This window comes from Stenella coeruleoalba, assembly GCF_951394435.1.
Source record: "Stenella coeruleoalba genome assembly, chromosome: 2".
In the NCBI taxonomy this organism is placed as follows: Eukaryota; Metazoa; Chordata; class Mammalia; order Artiodactyla; family Delphinidae; genus Stenella; species Stenella coeruleoalba.
In genome coordinates, this window is record NC_137147.1 from 34425928 (window position 1) to 34446578 (window position 20651).

General features: G+C 32.7%; 1 protein-coding gene across 15 annotated transcripts in view; it reads right to left on the minus strand.

The window, feature by feature from the left end:
* Nucleotides 1–20651, minus strand: part of GPHN (gephyrin) — a 617199-nt gene that overhangs the window by 205288 nt on the left and 391260 nt on the right. For 8 of the 15 annotated variants that reach the window (XR_013827354.1, XR_013827355.1, XM_079915083.1 and 5 more), the window contains 2 exons: nt 11096–11152; nt 8811–8882 (listed from right to left, as the gene is read on the minus strand). The exons of 4 other annotated variants lie outside the window; for them this stretch is intronic. Coding sequence is in view for 9 of the 11 variants with exons in the window: in XM_079915083.1 (XP_079771209.1) it covers nt 8811–8882; nt 11096–11152 (129 nt within the window). In the remaining 2 variants the exon portion in view is untranslated. The remainder of the gene's footprint in view (nt 1–8810; nt 8883–11095; nt 11153–20651) is intronic. 3 more of the 15 variants (XM_079915085.1, XM_079915080.1, XM_079915079.1) reach the window with 1 other exon arrangement.

The following is a 20651-nucleotide window of genomic DNA, read 5'->3' on the forward strand; positions in this document are numbered from 1 at the left end:
TAAGGCTTATAGTCTAAATTTTGTGAAACAATCATTTACCAATTTAAAATGAAACAGGAAACAATTATGCAAGGTTATTTCTGTAAAGAGGACATCATGAATGTTAGATTCCCTAAGGAGTTCTTCACTGTATCGGTCATTACAGCTTCATAAATTAAACATAAACACCACCTATGGAGTCCACAGAAATGTGGCACTGAGTATAAAATATAGAAACCCTACCACAGATGACAAAAGGAGAAACACACTTCATGACAAGTAAATAAAGCTCATGTGTCACAATGAAAGAAACACACCCAGGTGAAGCCAGAGTTCATTTAAGAGCTGAGTGCTATGGAGAAAAGGCCACAATCCCGACTCCCCAGAAACCAGTTCCGCATTCCAACCTGAGAGCCCTCCTGCAAACATGCTGTCACAGAGAAAGTAATACCCTGATGGATGCTGTAGGCTGTGATTGGAGATGATGCCAATGGTAAACTTCTTAAACACTCTCATGGGAAATGGAGAATTGCCTGGATGAAGTGGCAGAAAGAAATGGGTTATATATTTTTTACATTGGGAATCATAATCCTGGGGTATTAAGAAAAGACCTGTGGAAAATGCGGTGATGAGATGATACCAATCTTCTCTTTCAAAAGTCTTTGCTAATATCGCAAGTTAATTCATTTCCCTTTCATTACTTCGTTTCTCCCTACAAACACACATTTCAAGAAGAAATCAATTCTCCACAAAATCAGTTTTAAGAGGAAAAAAAAATTTGTTAACAGCTGCAACTTGCAAAGGAAAAAATTAAAGAAGATGGCTTTAATTCTATTGACTCAATAAGTTCAACTTCGTGAAGCTACAGGTTTAGCAATGCTATTCCTTTCAAGGCTTTTTATAAAGTTTTAAAGTCAGAAGATGATATTCTGCCTGTGGTTCTACATACATTTACCTGGTATTTTAGACAGTGCCATCTTTCTGTTTTTTGCATGAAATTCAGAGATAATATTTCTGTGATCAGAATTACGCTGACAATACCGGACTACGCATAGTAGCTAAAGTTGCCTGCACAAAGTAAATATGTGTAGAAATATGTCTGTAAAGTAAAAAATTAAGATCTTAAAATTCACAGGCTATTAAAGTCCTGTTATTTACTAGTCATATTTTGAGGTACATACACTCTTTTCTCTTAGCTATTCAATAGTGCCCCTGCTTTGAATAGTAGACTTAAAGGATATTCAGAGCCTGTTAGTGATATTTCAGGGACCCCTGGTTTACACAACCAGAAAACCCACTTATGCTATGGTTTAACACCATAAGAATAAGAAATTAAACCTCTGAAAAGGCAAATAACATAGGTCAAAGTTGATGTAAAGTATTCTGTTAAAAGAACATGAATCTCATGAGTGGTAAGCTTTTCTAGATTTTAAGAACCTTATACAAGTATCAAGGAGACTATTTTCCTGAGTAACCTAATCAGTTATTTAAAAGGGAGTGAATCTTCTATTTTACATAAAAATAGGGGAATCATATTAAATTTTCATTTAATAATCAATTTGGAGGCTTTCCTCTGTCTATGGTTAATGGGGCAGGATTGTTACTAATTTAATGTAAATCTTCAGCTACCAGAGACAGATCTATACAGCTCTGCAAACTGGAATCTTTGCCGTTAGCCAACATGAGTTTAACAACAAATTACCCAGTTCAAAGGAATCTTTATGGAATTAAGGTGGTGGCAACAATTAAGTTGGCTGTTTGGGCTTTAACCATTTCAATTTGATACAGTGACTGCCAAAAAAAAGTTACTCAGAAAAAAGTGCTGTATGAAAATATAGAAATTTCCCCATAAAACAGCTAACTTTTCCCCTTTGGTCCCTTCATCTCTTTCAGCCAAGTGCAAAGTGCAAGGCAAAATAAATTAAGGCAAAAGGAAAATAAAATAAGAAAAATGGTGAGGGCGAGCATGTTGTTGACCATGTAAATAAACTATGTGCAAAGTATACCTCAGATACACTACAGGTAGATAAGCACGAGGGAAGCTGAGCCTGGTTTTCCAGTGGGGAAAAGAAAACACTGTTAAAGAGGAAGTGATAGCACAGTAAGGGTCTCAGAAGTTTAGAAGGTTCCATCACCAACACATTTGCCAGATAATAAAACAGCCTTATAAAGAGACACTTGAGCTTGAAATCTCAAGGTTCATACTATTTGAGGAGAACTTTGTGATAAAAAAATACCTGGCTTAAAAAAAAGATCCATGATGGAGATGGCTCTCCAGATCAGAATCTGGTATGATCTTGCTCAGAAGACGCTCATTTAAGGTTAACAGGAAAGTGGAACACTGGTCACTTTTTCCTATGGTACCACACTGATCTCAGTCTTAACACTAGCAAACTACATGTGAGATTATTTATAGAATGACTCTATTGTACATTTTCATATTACTCTTTAAAGAGGGCACCAAAGCCAGATCAATATTCTGATTCTGATTTCCTGTTCCTACTATTTCATTCTCATTACTGAATCCATTCAGTATTACTGAATCTAAATAAACAAATAAGCCAGTAGCAACACCAAAAAGATATTTAAAAAACTTAACCACAAAACTCTTCTCCAGACCTGTCTTTTATCAGAATGTTTCATTGATTTTTTTGCGATAACTATTTTATACTTAAAACCATGTTTAATCTTCATGACTTTCACTTGATAATTTCCTGGCCTGTTCTTACTTTCTAGGTTGTCACACTGCCACATTCAATTTTGTGGCCTCTTCTTTCATTATGTTGTCAGAATGCCATGTGAGCTAAATATTCAAGTATGCATTTTCTAGTTAGAAATTCTTCAGGAAGTTCCAAAATACAAAGTTAGGGTAGGGAAATAAGGTAAAGAAGATGGCACAGTGGAGAAATCAGAAATGTCCTTATTATCTGATCTGTTCTTTAAGTGTATTTCCAGCACCCAGCAGAGCGGAATACAGTAGGCACTCAATAATGACTTACTGAATAAGTGAATATACAAAATCTTTTTCTTCTATCCTCAAAAACTGAATTGTGTGAAATAATATTCAGAAGGTTTTACACTTACCATCACAAAGATTTGTGATAAAATGTATCACTGCCACTTAATGAGTTACTATGAGGTAGTTTCTAAAATATGATCAATGCTATACATATTAAGAAATTAAATCTTTCAACCACATACATATCTGATTTTCTTTAGCAGGATCCTAGTTCTAAGAAAGCCTTCCTCTGCATGTTTGTTCTGTTCCTATAACTATACCCATAAAAGTGAAAAACTTTATCTTTCAAAATAGTTTGAGTCTTGTCTTTTTTTTCCCCTCACTTTTCCATTTTTAATTACTAGGGAAATTTACTTGTCAAGGAGATCTTTTACTAGTACCCTATTGTCTTAATGTCAATTCTGAGAAGGCAATTCCACAGTAAGCATTAAACACCTCACAGATGTGTCACTTCCACTCCAAATGATGTCTTAGGCTACTGCAGGCGATTTTATAAGTAATAGATGGTTCAAAGCAGAAGACACATATTATTAATATGAGTAAATGCCAAAATGTCAAACAAGGAAGACTCAGGAGGCTCAATGTTCTACATACAAGAACCAAAAAACACTGAAATTTGCTTAAAGAAAGTAGAGTACATAAACAAATTGATCTTTAGTCATTTAAAAGCTACCAAAAGATTATTCATCTAAGGACTAATGTTCCAGTAGTTCTTCCTCACCTCAGTCAAAGTAGGCTGATTCAATGTAGACACTTTCAGATTTTTAAGTGCTATATTAAGATATGATGTATTACTTGATCACTTCAGGGTGTCTTTCTTAGTTGTACGAAATTTCCTATAGAAGGTATGATTTTAGGTGAGGTCAAGTAGGAAATTTAGCAGAAATCAAAAGTTGATTGTGGTTTTCAGGGGAAATATCTTTATTAAGATGCAAGGAAGTAATAAACAGAAAAATACAATGTGTACAGCAAAAATACTCTAAAAACACATTTTTATTTTTAAATAAAAATACTCTAAAAACACATTTAAATATTTAAATAAGTTTAAAGAGCAACAGTGGAATTTATCTTTAAAGCTCTGTAAGGGGCTCCCCAAAGAAGAGGAATTTATAATCGATACTTTATCCATATGATAGTTCTATATTTGAAGGGTTTAATGTAATTCCATAGTGAGTTTACCTTGTGTGCTTGGCATGCGAAGAGCACAGAATAAACAGTGCAAAAAGGAAGAATAAAAACATAAAGGTAGAAAATTTCAGGGGATCAACTCTTTTAAGTGCATGCTTCCATGCAGAATGATCCGAAACCATCCTCAGAAAAAATAAGCAGCTCTCCTTTTCTCAGTTTGTAAAACGATGATAATTTCACACAATCTCTATTATAATAATTTCTTTGTCAATGTTGCCTTGACACACTAACCAGTTTTAGCAGGTGTCAGCAAACTTTTTTGTAAACAGTTAGATAGTAAGTATTTTAGGCTTTATGTGCCATACGGTCTTTGTTATAACTATTCAACTGCTGTTGTACTGCAAAAGCAACCACCGATTATATGCAAATGAAAGAGTATGGCTGTGTTTCAATAAAACTTTATTTTTGGGACACTGAAATTTGAATTTCATATAATTTTCCACATGTCACAAAATGATATTCTTTTGATTTCCCCCACAGCATTTAAAACTGCAAAAATCATTCCCAGCTCACGGGCCCACAAAAGAGAAACAGGATTTAGCCCAAGGGCTGTAGTTTGCTGACCCCTGAGTTATAGCATTAATTTAATTAATAAAAAAGTGCAAAAAACCCACAGACAATTCATCAACAATATAAGATGAGTTAGTTTAGAACTAAAGCTGGAATGAAGACACTGATCTTGAAAGACATAAAATCACAACCATCTAATTCATTATTTGTATTACCCCATTTCACACCAGTCTTATTTTGGCACTCAGGAAATTATTAAACATTTAAAAACTACACTTCAAAAGATATTACTTTCTGGCTTGATTCAAACATTTTTCTTAAACTTAATAAAAATATAGTCAAGTGATAACTCCTCCCTTAACTTTTTCCACTTTAGATAACACCATCCCTTTTTTGTGTTAGCATAGCAGGTACTTATAATTATCATATTCCTTCTACTTCATCACCTTTCTTCTTAGTTCACTTATGTGTCAGTAATCTGTCTTCATAAGTCACCTTCCCTTTTACTGTTTGCTAAAGCCTTTAAAAAATTAACATATTTGATTACCCCAAACCTACCTGTATATATTTGTAGCTGAATGGAAATGTATCATCATATTACATAGACTGAGTGAAAATAAAAAATTTGTGGCTTTGAGGTATTTTTATTCATCTCCTTTCTTTTCTTTTTGTCTTTATTTCATGAGTACTTATCTACTTTTTTTCTGAATGTTTTAACATTCAAGCTTCCCAGGGCCCTATTGCTCTTTAATGAATTAACTTCAATTTTATAAATTTACCTTGATGTACATTACTTAAAGGAATTCATTTGCATTATCTTATGTTTTCCAATTATCATCTGTCTGCATTACTTTTTAATTAATTGTTTATTGAAGTATAGTTGATGTACAATACCATGTAAATACAGGTATACAGTATAGTGAGCCATAATTTTAAAGGTTACACTCCATTTACAGTTATTATAAACTATTGACTATATTCTCTGTGTTGTACAATATATCCTTGTAGCTTTATATGTAATAGTTTGTACCTTTTAATCCCTAAACCCTAGGCTGCCCCTTCCCCTTCCCTTTCCCCACTTGTAACCATTAGTTTGTTCTCTATATCTGTGAGTTGGCTTCTTTTTTTGTACTCACTAGTTTGTTGTATTTTTCAGATTCCACATATAAGTGATATCATACAGTATTTGTCTTTCTCTGTCTGATTTATATACTTCCTACTAGATTCATACATTAGATTACATGGAAAATTAATTTTTTCCTTTATGTGGTTTTATTCTTCAATCATTGTTCTCAGCACAGTATCAATCTAAGGATTTGTAGTTACTTTTGCAGTAGTTAAATTAGGCAAACTGTGTTTAGGTACAAGATGAAAATTACTAAAAACTCATTTAGGGTTCAGAATACTTCAGTTTTGTATAAAGTACAGAAAAAGATGATACATTCTTAACTGAGAATTCAAGAATCGAATGCATCCTACTTTTTGCTATAGAAGAGTCCATGTAAAATTAAAAAGTATGTTTTCATATGAGAAATAAATAAAATTTAATACTGTTCTAAAAATTACCTCTTAATAAAAGTCTACTTTATATCATTGATTATAAGTAATAAATAAAAATGCAGGTCCTCTAAAAAATAATACATCATATAGATGATACCAATTGAAACATGAATAATTTAATTAAATTCTCATCCCAAACTTCTGAATGATGTCTCACCTTCTTCAACTATAAGATATTTAAGTGGCAACATGGTTCTGAACCTGTCATCTTATTGAAATATTTAGCGATGTTCAATGAATTAAAAGGCATTCATATACTTGCTCTTCTGTGTGGACACCTACAATAAATTTTCACAAAATGGAATGGTCACTATATGCCAATTTATCTCATTTTAGAAACGAGATCTATTTATATAGCGTATGGTACTTAGAATAACTTTATTCTGCTTCTAAGCAACAATTTTTAATATACAAGGCATATTTTAAGGCATTCTGGGGCAATAAGAATTAAAGGGAAGGAGAGACACTGAACATTCAGCTAAGATTTTTTTTTTTTTTTTTTTGCGGTACGCGGGCCTCTCACTGCTGTGGCCTCTCCCGTTGCGGAGCACAGGCTCTGGATGCGCAGGCCCAGCGGCCATGGCTCACAGGCCTAGCCGCTCCGCGGCATGTGGGATCTTCCCGGACTGCGGCACGAACCCATGTCCCCTGCATCGGCAGGTGGACTCTCAACCACTGCGCCACCAGGGAAGCCCTCAGCTAAGATTTTGATTTGTGTCTTTTGCTAGCTGAACTCTGTAGAGAAAATACTATTATTTGCCTTTTGACAATATATTTTTTGTTCTTCTGTACTTTTCTAGTTAACAGGAATCTTAGAAGGATACACCTTATATTCAATCTTTTTAGAAGAAGGGTAATTAGAACAAAGTGTGACCCAGTGAAATGAAACAAAAGATGAAGACACTGAGACTAGTTATTATGTACTCCACCACGCAGTACAGGTATTGAAAAAAAGAAATTGAAGAGTGGCATGAGAAAACCAATTTCCAAAGCACAGAGATTTCAATTTAACCCTAATCTAACACAAACTCCCTATCATATAGATCTTAGCAAGTTTCAACTTTCTGGTCTTGGTTTCACTGAAAGAAAAATAATATCATTTTTTATGACTGGTTAGGGAAGAGTGTGGCACTAAAAACACACATTATCAGAATCTTTTTAGGAGTTTCTAGAATGATATCCAGATATATCTAGACTGATTTAATCATAAAATTCATACTAATCTTTTTTATTTTTTTTAAAACAGTGGGATAGATTCTGGGGATGATTGTGGGTAATTTTTCAAATTCTCTAAGAATATGACTGAAAAGAAGGACTGGCTCAAAAGAAAGAAGTAGAAAAATGAGACATGTATTAATTTCCTTTTCTGTTTAGTTATCAGAATTTAAAGACTGATATTAATAAAAAACTTTGAACTTTAGTCAACAGAAATTTAATGACGAGATATACAAAATACACATAGTATATAATTAAAAACAAAGCTGAGAAACCAGAGAATTATCATAACACTATTATTTTTTATTCTATCCTTCATAACAAAATTATTATAGCAATATGAATTAAATGTATGACAATAATCTCGGGAGAAGTAAACCAGGGCTAAGTTTCATAGGAACTTTTTTTTAAAGCCTCAGAAATAGGAGGTCAAGGTTAAATAGAGCCAGTAATTATTTACTGTAATATTTTAGCTTTTCTTCTACCATATTTATACCATGTACCATTTTAGAGATTTTAATTCCATTTATCTTGAAAATATATATTCAGGAGAAGGACCAAGCATTCTGAGTCTGAACTATCAGTCACAAAAAATACAATTGTTAGTATGCCTATATGACGTATGTACAGTATTGAGTGGCTATAAGGTATTGTTCTCCTTCAGTGTTGTCCTGGGTATATTAGCCATTATCTCAAGTATTTGTAAGATGTTACATAATAGTGTTCATAGTGAAGATTCTTACTGCCTAATTTTCTTATTTTTAGACAAAAAATGGTATCTTATAGTTATTCCCAAAGAGTCTGAGTTAAGAGACGTCTATTAACTCAGAATAGATGTATCTACTTGCCAGATTACCTATAATGAGACTCTAACACTGAATATCTTCCTTGACAACTGAAACTGAAACATCAAGGCTCTATCACTTGGATCCAGCCCATAATTTATAATCCTGCTGACACATCCAACAAGGGACAGAAGACACAGTAAATGGAAAAGCTCCAAATGAAGTCTCATAAAACGATCGTCAGAAAATTATACAATTGTATAAGAAACACAGATTTTGAAAAAAAAAAAAAGGTTTTAATTTGCACTGGAGCCAGAATGCTATTAAATCAAATGCAATGTTAGTGTGGCTTAAAGGTATTCTATGCCGATTTAATCTTTCTTTCATAAATGTGAGCATGAAGCTGCAGTTAGAAAAAAAAGAAAGAGATAGGGAGAAAAGAGACAGAAAGTAAAAAAGATGGAGATGAGAGGACAAACCAATCAGATTTGGAATTACCAGTCAGCAGAAGTTTAGGTTAAAAAAAAAAAAAAAATCACCGGGTGAAATCGTACATTTACTCTGAGAGAGTATCCTTTCACATTGCCTTCTAGGTGATCTCTGAGCTCCTCCAGCTTTCGATGGAGCTACATGTAAACATCAGAAAATGAATTGAAAAAGCAACTTGGTCTCTTTTCAGTTTTCCTTTTTCCTTTTAAAAATAAATCATAGCATTATACATTTCTCACTGCCTTTGGCAAACATTTCAAAACATCAAAGATCTTTGTATAGCGCAAGAATACATGCTCAATAAACCGTGACTAGGAAGAGAATATTTTATTTTAATTAAAGGCTCTCTTCTCCCCAAAGTGTTAGAGAAAATAAATACCTTAACTATCCTTATAAACCCCTAGAGATTCACTTTAAAATTTTCTATTTTGTAGACATATGGAATAAAGACATTTAAAAATTATGAAATTTGCCTTTCCCAAACACACTTTTTGATTTAAGGCTGCATCCATATTCAAATAAACTGATTGAACCCTAAAATGTATATTTTGTTCTTATACATATTTATGTGTATACACATAATCATATTGTATATACACTTAAAAACAATAAACATACAATCACAACTTGAAGTTCTACACATCCAAAAGCTGAACTTCGAGATAAACACACGTGTACTCGCACACACAATCCAGTTTATAACAGATGGTGCTGCAGTATGGATGCCATTTTATCTCTATTTCACTATCAGTCATTTCCAAAAAGTTATGTCCATCTGCACCTTTTCACTTGAATCTGAGTCATAATCCATAGTCTCAACAATAATGGATTTATCTTCCCTTAAAAAAATTAAAATATGATACCTCACAGGTAGACAGTGAGGAATGCTACTGATATATCATCAAGATACATAAAGTCATATTTTTCTGACTAAATAATTTTAGCTTGCCTCGCTTCTGAATTAGGTATATAATAGACACTTCCCATCCCCTCTGATTATTCTTAGTGAAATAACAACAACAACAAAAATGCTACCCAGTATATAGCAGTGTTAGAGAACAGAGAAGATGGCTTGTTTGGAATAAAGGACACAAACATACAGACACACCCTCATCCATGTGCACTCATGTGTGTGCACACACAGATAAATAAACAACAACAAAAAAGTAAAATTAAGAAGGCAGAAGAGGCAAGGAGAGGAAAGAGTGCAGAAATCAGTGCTTCATAAATTGTTAAATGGAAATAAATTGGAGGTGTGTAAAATTTTAAAATGACTTAATATTAGCCTCAAAGTAGTTATTGAATTTTGGGACATCCCAGTACAGTGAATTATGTCATTTTGATTAATTTAGCAGTTACTATTGCTGTAAGGACAAATGGGACTGAGATAGAAGAAGTGGTTAATATTGAGGGAGATTTCTCTGCATATTTTTAAAATTCAGCAAATTTTCTAACTTGCATTTATAGTGGCAGCATTAAAAGTGATTAATTGGCTATGTCTATGTCTCTTAAGGGTGATAATTTAGTTACCTTTCATTGTGATTAAATGTTAGAGTATCGAATGCCCAAGATAAATTGACCAATGGATATTTAACAACTACCAAATGGGACCATTAGATCAGAAATCTTTAAGTGGTGTATTTGTAGGTCACATACACAAATGGGCAAACATTTATATATATATATATATATATATATATATATATATATATCAGTTTCTGTTGATTGTTATATAAATTTTTTAACTTTTAACAAATAAAACAAAGGGGATTAAGAGTGCTTACTATTAGCTATATGTGAGCCCCTATACTAGCTAGCATCATATGAAATTCCTTTTCTAATTCTTAAGATTATATATATATATATATATATACATATATATAAAATATACATGTTATTAACTCATAATAATTATTTTCTGGAATGAACTACAAATGGTAATGACACTAAAATAACATTTAACAAAAAAAAGTAAAAAGGGCATATAACATTCTGAAAATAAATATTAGTTCTCTGTGTAACAGGAACTTAACACATAGTCAGTGACATCAATCAGAGGAACGGTTTACTCTAGAACCCCAAATTACAGGCACCCGTAATGAGGCAGTGCCCTTTTTATTGTTTGTGGTGCCACTCAAAGCTAGTTATTTGGCAGCTTGCCTTCAGCTGGTTGCTCTATGTGTAGCTGAAACAAAAAAAATATGACCCAACAGCCAATAAAAATATTAAAATAAAACAAAATGGGATGGTGAAAAATGGAAAAAGCCCCCTTCCTCCCACCACCCTCCAAAAAGGAAGAAGTGTAGGCTATAGACGAAATCTTGCCAAAAAATGTTAGAAACATATTTACTTTGAGGGATCCAACTCTACTAGCAACTCCTTTGCTTTCATCCGGCCGTCTAATTTGCTACAATGAGGGAAGATGGGTAAAAAAGACAGAATAAAGAAAAAGTGAACTTAAAAATTTTTCTAAACATTACTAAATAATACATGCAAAAACAACAATTGACTCTTTGAGATACATCTTAGGAGGCCAAGCCAAGGAGTTAACTAACCCAGAGGCTATATGACATGCTCTGCAGATAGGTTGGTCACTAGAATTCAGTCTTTGTTATGACACTATTCCTAAGATGAGGAAATGGGCACTTACTTTTGGTTATCTTGGGGACTTCTCATGAAGCAGTATCTGGAGTAGTGTTACATTTGCATTTGGCTTATGAAAAACAAAGAATTACAAATATACCTATGCAGAAAACTTTGTCTCCTTTAGTGTCTATTCCATTGTAATATCAGAAAACATCAGTGCTATGACTAGAAACATGAGTGTTCCTTAAGTGGAAAGATCAGTCCTGACAAGCATCATTCTTGACAGGTGACAGAACGAAGCTCCTCTGCTTGTTAACCCAAGCATTGAGGTTGTTCAGCTGTCACTGAGATTCCAATTAAACAACTGTGCTGCCCAACCAGAAAATTTTAATGCCAGACCAAAGTTAGATACATTTACTCCCTCAAAGTTTTCAGTTATTTTTTCCTTTTGGGTAAGATAGGAAAAAAAGAAAAGTAAAGCTGCTATTTTAAAAATTTGTTTCACCTCACTGTGTAAATGAGAAAAGGAAGATTCTAAACCCAATCTAATATACCTATTAGATTAGGTATAAATTAGAAATCCCTTTGCTTTTTAATAGAGCTGTAACAATAATATTTTGATTAAAGAGGAAGTCAAACTAAAAAAGAGTAGGGGGGAGATTGGAAGGAAGCTTCAGACCAAGTGCTTTTACATTATGGATTCCTACATGTGCAGAATAACGGTCTCCATTCAGAGCAGCATAGCTCAAGTTAGTTGTGATTCTCTTGCTTGTATTAGGAGACAACTGATGAAGTATCATTGTGATGCCAAATTCCCAGTGTTAAAGTCCTCAGGAAAAATAAGAAATCTGACCGTGCTACAAAATTATAGTTTCTGGAGACAGGCTATAGATTGTCTTATCCCTTTTAGGACATCTCTGATAGCATAAGTAGATTGCTTAGGAATAATACTGAGAAAATTGGATTTTCACTTTGAAAAAAAGCATCTTGATCCATAAGAATTCTGTCAACTTTTGGTTTTATTTGATATAAATAGTTTTTACTAATTCTTCAACATTAATTAAATTTTGTACCCTAAAGATAATCACTGATTCTTACCCTTCTTGGTTGAACAGAGTTCTTAAATTTAGAAACAGTGGATACTAATTAGAATGGAAACAGTCTATAAGAAAGGGCCTCTGGATGGACAGTGAGTTCATATTATTTAGTCATTTTCTTATGCTATTTTCTTTGATTTCAGAGAACATCTTTATATCAAAAGCTATTTTCCATTTTAAATTGACACAATATCTTGATTATAAACAACGTAGTTTTCTATAAAAAAATATAAAGTCTAATGTTTCATGCTGCTTTCTGAAAACTTTTAGAAACTGCATTGTTATATAGTAACAAGTGAACACCATTTTCTACATTATCTTTTATTTCTGGAAAGCTTAAAATTACATCAAGTCCAGCAACATGAGGTAGTTTCTTCAAGGTTACACAGGACATTAATGACAAATCTAAGACCACCACCATTCCTGGTTTCTACTTTAAAGCTGTATTCCCTTAATAGGCCTGGAAATAAATGGGTTGGAAAAAATCTGATGCTTATAATAGGATGTATATGTATACATGTCCCTGTGTGTCTGTTTGTCTATCTCATTTATGGAGGAAATTTTATGTTACCACATTAATGTATGAATGAAAGTTTTCCTAAATCATTTCAATTCCAAATGCAAGTGCAAGTACAAAAGCTTAAAGAATGAAATATAAGAAGAGAAAAGACAATCACCATTGAACTCTGAACATGAAAAACAGACTATATACCAATTTACACAAAGACTTTTAGGAGCAGACAGCTCATCTGTCAATGCTTGACACCAATTTTCTGTATTTAAATCTGATTTTGTGAATCCTTAACTATCGTAACAGGAAGACTTTAGAAAACCAATGTGGTTATCAAAGCCACAAGTGGTTGTAAATCAGGTGTCATGTGATTTTTTGTGGCTCCTGATATAGGTAATTATCCCTAATATTGAAAAACTTCAGAAAGAACATGAAAAAGATTTGTCACATATACTAAAACTTGAGTTGTAGAGAAAAGTCAAATCGATAGATTTTAAGACATAATGCTCTCATTTATGCTAGTCAACCCTTAATCACCAATTATGGAGTAGTATAAATAAAAGAAATTCACAGCTAATCCAGATACCTGATTACTATTTTTCTTTGATTGGAATTTAAAAGAAATCACAAAAGATTAGCATTTGAATAAAATGAACTTTACTCTTCATGATAATTATAAAAGCCTCACATTGTTAGCTAATTTTATACATATTTTTCTATGAGGCTATAAACATTCTGTATCAATAACTAAGAGAGGCTAAACTGCAAATGTTTATACTACATATAAGATCACTGCAATATAAATGAAGTTTGAGAATTAGATGTAAAGAATTGTAGGGATAACAGGTTGGTTGAGATTATTAGTTTATAATAATGATATATGAAAACTAAAATGTTACCTGCAAAACAAAAAATATTATCACTAATGATTTTTGTACCCTGAAGAAATCCTTTTATAAATATTTTTACTGAGATTGTAAAGACATAAATCAGAGGATCAAAATCATTTCAATCTTCTATTCAGCCTCTCAGCCTAAATATATTTAACAAGATATCCATTAAAAATTGTCTGAAAAGGGCTTCCCTGGTGGTGCAGTGGTTGAGGGTCCGCCTGCTGATGCAGGGGATGCAGGTTCGTGCCCCGGTCTGGGAGGATCCCACATGCCGCGGAGCGGCTGGGCCCGTGAGCCATGGCTGCTGAGCCTGCGCGTCCGGAGCCTATGCTCTGCAACAGGAGAGGCCGCAACAGTGAAAGGCCCGCGTACCGCAAAAAAAAAAAAGTAAAAAAAAAAAAAAAAAAAAAAAATTGTCTGAAAAGATTGCACTATATCACCTGTTTTGCAACATTCTGGGAATATTTCTTCAGGAATTAATTACTGGGTAATCTATCCTCAGGAATTAATTACCAGGATGTGGTTACTAAAGTAGTGAAATGACTGCTATTTGTATTCACTTTTTTAAATAAGAGCTTGAATTTTAGATATATCATTCAACAAAAGAAATGGCCTGGGTGCTAACACAATACGGACTGTTGATTCCCTTTGATTTAGCTCAGTTCTCCAAAACTGAGCCCACTGTAAAATTATTTCCATTATTAACAAAGTAGAAAATTACTCCATCTCACCCTCATCTCTCTTGCCAATAATAAGTAGTTGTAAGTGTAATATTTTTTAAAGGCAAAAACAAGATTTTGGAGTAGAAATCCAACTTTGTATTGATTTTTGAAATAAAATATGAAACTTCAAGGAATTTTGGGGGTGTAGAAGCCACTTAAGGTAGGCACCCATATCGCTGGATGTATGCATTAACACATCTCTTTAGCTGCAAGATGTCTGGTGAAGAACTGTGAGAAAAGTTTAATATTTTGTGTGTTTGTTTTATTGGTGAGAGAACACAGGTCTTAGAGAGGTCCATTAGCTTTTTGGAGACATATCAATAAAAAAAGCAATAGCTTATATTAGATTCTCTGGCTCTCAGGTCTCTTCATTAAATTTGGGCTCTCATTATAGAATGACTAATGTAGATTTCCCCCTTTTCTCCCCTGATATATTTTGTATTGATTTAGATTAAGATTGTACAGATTAAAAAAAATTCTGTTTGTTTGTCCTAGGGATTGAATTGTTTTATTTTTAGAATTATCTAACTTACATTCAGAACTACCCTGAGAGACAGACATTTTTAATCCTATTTTATTATGCCAGTTTCTTTTTTAAAGTATGGGTATCAGTGACAGGAAAGAAAACTTTTTTTTTTAGAAATTGTTTCTCTTCCAACCAATATCACTCAGTACATATTGGTACAGCTATAGATTGCTTCTGGTAGTTGTGACTGGAGAAGGAGGTTTTTAAAAAAGTTTTACTTGAGAACTCAAAATTTAAACAAACTCTTGTAAATAAAGAAATTCTTGTGGGGATCCGGTTAATATTTCAATTCACTATATTTCAGCCCTTTCAGTAAAACTGGTGCTTCATTGTAAAACAATTCTGTTTCATTTGTGATTTATTAAGGCAAAGTAAAAAAGAGGAAAGAAAGAAATGAAAGTAAGAGAAGCAATAATTCTATAAGTGTGTCAGGAAAAAATAAACACTCTAATGCATTTCTGGAGAAAGGCAAACCAATAAAAGAATAGAGAAGTTCAAGGAAATATTGCAAAGAATAATGAAGAATTAAGTCAAAAATTAGAATCTTGGTAGCAAGTCACAGCTCTACCAACTGCCCCACCCACTTATGAAAAATTTTTATACTTAGGAGATCCTTTATTTTAAAGGCTCCGATTTCTAATGGTTTATTAACATTTCAAATATTTATTTATATTTTATTGTACATTTATAATTTTGATCCCTAAGTTTCTATAATAGCTTTGATTCCAAAATAATACAGTCTATACAAAATTAGACTTTTAAGCAAGTTATTTCCTGCCCACTAGCCAGAGAATAATTCAATCCATGCTCTTTTTCCCCAAGTTTCGTATCTGTCTAAAAAGAAATAATGAAGCCCATCACAGGTATGGTATAAAAAATTTATTAGGCATTTTGAAATAGATAAGTTTTAATTAGTATGTTTTTCAGAATTATTTATTATTTGTGTAGGAGATAGAAAAAAGTTTATTTTCAAACTTCCATTGAAATACAATTTTCTATCCAGCAAGATTTAGAATGGCTTAGCCTGCATATAAAAATGCTCTGGTATAAACAGAGTTACAAACACAAACAAATAGTTAGCTTTATGAAGATTTGCCATAAATCTGAAAAGCAGGCAAAAGACATCCATCCTCGTCATTACCAGAACCTGTCTACATAACAAAACAAACCAAAAAAAACTTACACTTCTCTGGTTTAAAAAATAATATAGATTATAAAATAACCTGTAATTTAATCCCTATGCAATTTTGTTTACTACTTTTTTAAACTACATATTTTATTTTGAGCATTTTCCTTTGTCATTAAATATTCTTAAAGATATGATTTTTTAGGTTATATAAATAACTCATATAGATACATATTATTATATAAGTTATTCAACCATAGACATTAAGGTTGGTTCTAATTTTTCATGAATATGAATAATGCTGTGATAAATAATCTTGTACATAAGTCTTTCATGTGCTCTTTGATAACTTCCATTGAAAAATTTCTGCAAATAATATGATTGGTTAAAACACAAAAAATGTTTTATATATATAGTTTGCTTGCAAGGTTATACAAATTTATATTCCTACTAGTGTGACTAGGAATATTCATGTCACTGCTCATTATAGCATGGATGATTATAATTTAAAAAGTTACCAATTTGACTACAAAATTTTTAACAGATTTCTGTGAGGGTACATTTTTTTCCCCTATAAGATTAGAAGAGCTCTTTTAGGCTATCAAAGCTTTGATAGATTTGTTGTAATTTTTTTTTTTTCTTTTTCACATCTGCTCCGCTATAAGATCCTTGAGGTCATGGTTAGTAAGTCTTTGCATTGCTATATTCCCAAAACCTACTTGACCCAAAACCTATTCCCAAAAGTACTTGACATAATATGCACTAAAAATATTCATTGAATGAATTTCTGAATTAATGTGTGTTTTGTCTTTAATGAAAGTAGGATGAAAAGGGAGAGCAGATAATCCTGAAGTTTTGGGCAAGAAAATACATGGCCAATTTTAGAATATGTATCATTTAAAAATATAAAGATCTAGAAAATAATTTAGTTTGGTATATGTTGTCTATTAAAGTCATGAATGAGACATGGCCCGTTAATTATATAGATTTGAATAATGGCTATATCTAATCAATTCTGCTGGTGAAATAATGATGGCACAGATTACTTTTGTTGAGCTGCTTTTACACAAAACATACCTCAAATCCTTAAAAAGAAGTTTATAGGAATCAAAGATATTAAATTAACTGAAAGCTAGTATTCTTAATTTCACTATTCCTTGTATTTCTACAGTTCTCACTTCCCTGTCATCCTATAACTTAAACAAAATGCTAGTGAATACCAAGAGAAATCAATATTCCACTTAACAGAGACAAAGCTTGACCTAAATGAGAAAGATCTTAAATGAAGTCAGAACGTTTTCACTTCATAATCTTTAACTTTATGTAGTAGCATGAAATGCAAAAGCTGAAATAAATGTAAATTATTTTACATTAATTGGATATTAACATAATATCAGAGAGAAGGGCTAAAGAGAATGATAATATTTATTCAGTCAGTGTAGAGACTTATTGCAAAGGAACAGAATTATAGGTCTAGAAGGGACTTTAGAGGCTACCTAATTTAGTATCATGATGTTACAGATATAGAAACTGAGGTTTACTAGTTCTAACAAAGGTATAAAGTGGAAGACTAGGGCTGATACTCAATATTTGGTGCCTGATAGTGCAATACTTTTATATACTCAATACTGTTGACTTTTCAAACAACTTTGGATCCATAATTTTTTTAAATATCTGTCAGTAAATCTGTCAAAGGCAAATGCTAAAGACTGTTCCTTCCAGAATATCATTAAATTGAATTCATGAAGATGCAAAAATGATCTCTTCCTGATATCCATATGAATTATGGGAACCATGGGCCTAAAAGTTTGGCATATACTTTCAACAAAGGTAGAATTAATACAAGTTGCTAAGTTTAATTAAGAGAAGATTCTAAAACACTTCACTTCCAGAAGACTATCACAGAATTATATTTAAAACTAGGAAATAGGTAACAACTAAAATATGCAAAATAGGGACTGGTGAAAAAAACTATGCTATACCCACAAATTTGAATACTGAACAATAATTGATATTAATGTTGAAGAAGATAATTTAAAAACATGTAAATAAAGATGTACATGACATAGAAAGAATGTTACTAAATGAATGAGATAGGTTAAAATATAGTTTCATAACAATAGCTAACATTTAGTGATCGTTTCTTATATTTCAAACACTGTGGTAAGTGATGTATATGCATTTTAAAATTTAAACTTTACAACAACCCTATGAGGCAAATAGTATTATTATTTTTCATTTTATAGATGATTAAGGTTATAGAAGTGAAGTAACGTTCTGAAAGCCACACATTTAGTAAGTGATAAAGCTGAGATTCATTGCCAAGCCTGGAGACTCTGGAACCAGAGCTCTTAATCACTGCCTTGCTATCATGATTCATTTATATAAAATATTTGAATGCATAGGAAAAAAAACCAGAATGATATAAGCAAAGTTTTAACAGTTGTTATTTATTAAAGGCAGTCTTACAGGAACTCTTTTTTTTTTTTGCTTTTATTAATTTTCTAAAATGAGCATGTATATTACTGTTTTTAAATCAAAAAAAAAAAAAAGACCATGCCACTTATAGACTGTCTAATCTATAAAACTGTTAACTCTATAGCTAATAATTTCTGGTTAGCTATATCTTCTCAGGCTAGCTAATCAAATTTCATTTGTAACTCAGATTCCAAAGTGGTGACTGTACACTTCACAGTTAAGTTATTCTTAGTTTCAATGATAAATATAATTCTGTGAGCATTAAATAATAAGAAAAGGATGGGGCGAATTCCATTTTCAATTTTCATTGTACATAAAGGTAGAGGGGACACTTAATCAGATGAATGAAAAACAGAAATCAATGTAAAGTCCTGTATATTTAGCAGAATGTCAAAGAACAACCATTTAAAATAATTTGTAAACTCAAAATTCATAGCTAAAATATATTATTACTATTTGATTTTAATTTTCTTCAAAGTGTCAACAACTAATTTACCATACTGGATAGTGTCTCTCCTGATAGAAATGATATGAAAACAATCCTTTTTTTGAAGTCTCAAAAATCTGTTTGCTATCAAACTAGAATAAATAGCAAAATAAATATGCTGTTATAAATGAGGAGAAACTAGACAATAATGAATGAGAGTGGAAATCAGTTACTCAAAAGTGTATAGGAGCCAGGCATTTAATGCAAATAAGTAAAGTCGGCTGGAGGGTATAAAGAATGTCAGCTGAGTACTGATATATGTCGTGCTGGCCCAGTAATGTCAATCTGATTTTTTTTTTTTTTGAGGTACGTGGGCCTCTCACTGTTGTGGCCTCTCCCGCTGCGGAGCACAGGCTCCGGACGCGCAGGCTCAGCGGCCATGGCTCACGGGCCCAGCCACTCCGCGGCATGTGGGATCTTCCTGGACCGGGGCACGAACCCGTGTCCCCTGCATCGGCAGGAGGACTCTCAACCACCGCGCCACCAGGGAAGCCCTGTCAATCTGATTTTTTTAGATTAGCTGAAAACTGTATTTTTATTTAAAATCTCACCAAATTTAAATGTTCCAAACTAGTTATAAAAAAGGAAGTCATCCCCAAAGATATCCCTAATAAAATTATCTTCCATCAACTAGGTTATGACTTAAAAGAGGGCTCTCTGTGCACCTATAAGTAGAAAGGAGACCCTAGGGAAACATCAGTTACTATACAAACATAGAAGTAGTATCACGTTGGAAATGAGTAAAGTTAGCTGGGAATTACATTTTCTGGTTGTATCTTCAAGACTTTGTGAAGTCTTCTATTATTTTGAATCAGGGAGGAGAAACTCTGTTCCCTGTCCTAGAATGAATCTAGGGTGAATCATTTATATTAAGCATGGTACCAGTGGTCATTTTCCTAAAGAATAAGATCTCTGAAACGAGAATACCACTGTAACATGGTCTAAATGAAAAAGAGAACACACGTAATTTTGACCCAGGATGTCTCCAAGAAACATAAACCACTCTGCTCATTTGATTATACTAACAGTTCTTTAAGTGTGGTCCACAGACCTGTGAGGGTCCCTGAGATCCTTTCAGGGGTCCACAAGGGCAAATTATTTTAATAATAATACTAAGACATTATTTGTCTCTTACACTATGTTGACATTTGCACCGATAGTACAAAAGCAATGGTGGGTTGGTACTATAGTAAAAAATTAAGGCAGTGGATCCAAATAGTGTGAATAGTTATTGTATTATTCACCACTATGTACTAACAGTTTAACACTTTCCTCAATGAAACAGTAAATAGTAACTCAATTTAATTAAAGCTTGTCCCTTGAGTGTGATAAAATGGAAAGTATGAAATAAAATACTTCTGCTGCATAAGAAAGAATGACAGTTGTCTCAGGTTAAAGTACTTAGGCAATAGTTTGAGTTGCAAGCTGAACTAGCCAGGTTTTGCACAGAACAATTTTTACTTGAAACAATGTCTGACAA